Consider the following 2,438-nt stretch of genomic DNA (forward strand, 5'->3'; position numbering starts at 1 on the left):
AAACCTGTTTCAATACATCTCAAAAATCCCAAGCAAGCAAACCAATGTTGCCATATACTCAACCAAGGTTGCAATAATAAACCAATTATGTACATCTACTACACTTAGTACACTTACTACACTAACACTACTTGGCATTTTCTGCTAGCACGAGTTGTTGAAAGAATAGCGCAAAATTGTCTCTGATTTCGTTAATATCTTCTATGGTGTATGGTTCAACGTTTTGAGGAAAATCCTATAGATATGTTAACTTAGTTAATAAACTTTAAAGTAATATAAATAAAGTAACCAATTTACAACATACATACCTTCTTCAAATCATTTGACTCATAGAGATAGCGGACGATTTGAAACATGTTTTTCATAACGAAATAGCCGCATTCATCTCCTCCCGTTTGTTGAGCACACTACACCACATTGAAACACATATTAGAATCGAAAAATTAAGAAATATTAAATAGAACTATAAATGCATATCAAATACAAAACCATAAGACTTTTACCTTCATAGATATCCAAGACAATTTTGTTGCCTTTTTCATACCTTCAAGGAGCAGGAATGATGTATATGCGCTACAACAACAACAACAATGATGTATATGCGCTAAGTAAAATAAAAGAATTAAAATATACGAATAAAGATAAAAGGGAATTATAAGAATTATAAGAATTATTAACTTACGTATGCAACGGTTCCTTGATAGCTAAGGATCTATCTGATCTCCTAAGCGAATCAAATACATATACCGTTTTTTTGTGTAGAGAAAGGACGAGAAGAATCCAATGTTGACTAAAACATGCAACAAAATGTGATAAGTTAATATATAAAGATAAAAGGGAAGTATACTTTTCAATGTACGGAAGTTGGAAAATAAAACATATATACCTTTCAATGTATGGAAGCATGATGAATTTCATATTTCGATTGGTTCTCAATGTCCTTTGCATATAGTTGATCGCGGCATCTGGTTCATGGCGTAGCATGGTCTCCGAGATCATACTAGGACACATGAAACCAATATTTGAATCTCCAGTCCTTTCACTTTCATCTGATAAGAACCTACACTCCAAATAGTTATAGTTAGATGAAGTAATTAAACCATGATCGGATCGCAGTGCTTTTATTGTCTTAGCAAGTTGATTTTTTACTTCACTTTGGAACTCTTTGAATCTATCAAAAGATTCCGACTTATGTTTCATCAAGTAGATATAGCCATATCTACTCAAATCATCAGTGAAGGTGATGAAGTAATTAAACCCTCCCCTTGCCTTTGTGCTCATAGGACCACATACATCTGTATGTATGAGTCCTAAAAGATCGCTGGCCCTTTTTTCCAGTAAATGGTGATTTTGTCATCTTCCCATTAAGCATGATTCACATACATCAAATGATTCGAAATCAAATGATGGAATTATACCGTCCTTTTGTAACTTGTGAATGCGCTTTTGGTTTATATGACCCATTCGGCAATGCCAAATATAGGTTAGGTTAGAATCATTTGTTTTCTTCTTGCTATCTATGTTATAGATTGTAATGATTTATCAAGCACATATAAACCATTTATCAAATTAGCTCTGGCATAGAACATATTATTGTAAGAAATGGAACAACATTTGTTCTTTATTTCAAAGCAAAAACCTTCAGAATCCAAAACTGAAACCGAAATTATGTTCTTAGTTATTGAGGAACGAAATAACAATTATTTAATTCTAAAATAAGCCCAGATGGCAAGTGTAGACTATAGCTCCCGACGGCAAGTGCAGCAACTCGTGCTCCATTTCCAACGCGTAGCTCTACCTCGCCTTTTGCCAACTTCCTACTTCTTTTTAGTCCCTGCACATCATTAACTATGTGAGAACCACAACCGGTATCAAATACCCATAAAGAAGTAGAAGTCAAATTGATTTCTATAACATATATACCTGAAGTTGAAGCCCCAGACTTCTTTATTTCCTCCAAGTATATCGGGCAGTTCCTCTTCCAGTGTCCAATCTTGTGACAGTGGAAGCACTTGCTTTCCGCAGCAACCTTGGCTTGGCGGTTGGCTTAGGTTTTTCAGCGACAGTGGCAACTTGCTTGCCTTTGTCCTTCTTTCCTGCCCATTTCTTTTTGAAACCCTTTCCCTTTTGAACCAACAAAACCTCTTTCTTTGGTTCAACCTTAGGGATGTTCCTTTCAGCATTGACCAACAATCCATGCAGCTCTTGCAAAGTCTTTTCAGACTCATTCATATTGTAGGTCATTCTGAACTGATTAAAACTTTCAGGTAGTGAGTGGAGAATGATGTCAGTAGCCAACTCGAGCCTATAAGGGAACCCAAGTCTTTCCATGTTTTCGAAAAGACCCATCATTTCGAACACATGGGGGCCAACAGCTTGACCCGGCTTCAAGTGACATTCAAGGATCTCCCTGTTAGTCTCATACCGCTCAACTCGGG

At 36.1% G+C, this 2,438-nt stretch overlaps 1 protein-coding gene across 1 annotated transcript; it reads right to left on the bottom strand.

The window, feature by feature from the left end:
- Nucleotides 1-293: 293 nt before the first annotated feature.
- On the bottom strand, nucleotides 294-1,269 carry LOC130589492 (uncharacterized). The gene is made up of 4 exons (XM_057390763.1): nucleotides 887-1,269; nucleotides 683-790; nucleotides 504-573; nucleotides 294-407 (listed from the first exon to the last, which is right to left on the bottom strand). Exons 1-4 carry the CDS (start codon nucleotides 1,198-1,200, stop codon nucleotides 294-296), a joined length of 606 nt encoding a protein of 201 aa, XP_057246746.1. The 5' UTR covers nucleotides 1,201-1,269.
- Between the last annotated feature and the right edge of the window lie 1,169 nt (nucleotides 1,270-2,438).

Source organism: Beta vulgaris, chromosome 7, assembly GCF_026745355.1.
Source record: "Beta vulgaris subsp. vulgaris cultivar EL10 chromosome 7, EL10.2, whole genome shotgun sequence".
Classification (NCBI taxonomy): Eukaryota; Viridiplantae; Streptophyta; class Magnoliopsida; order Caryophyllales; family Amaranthaceae; genus Beta; species Beta vulgaris.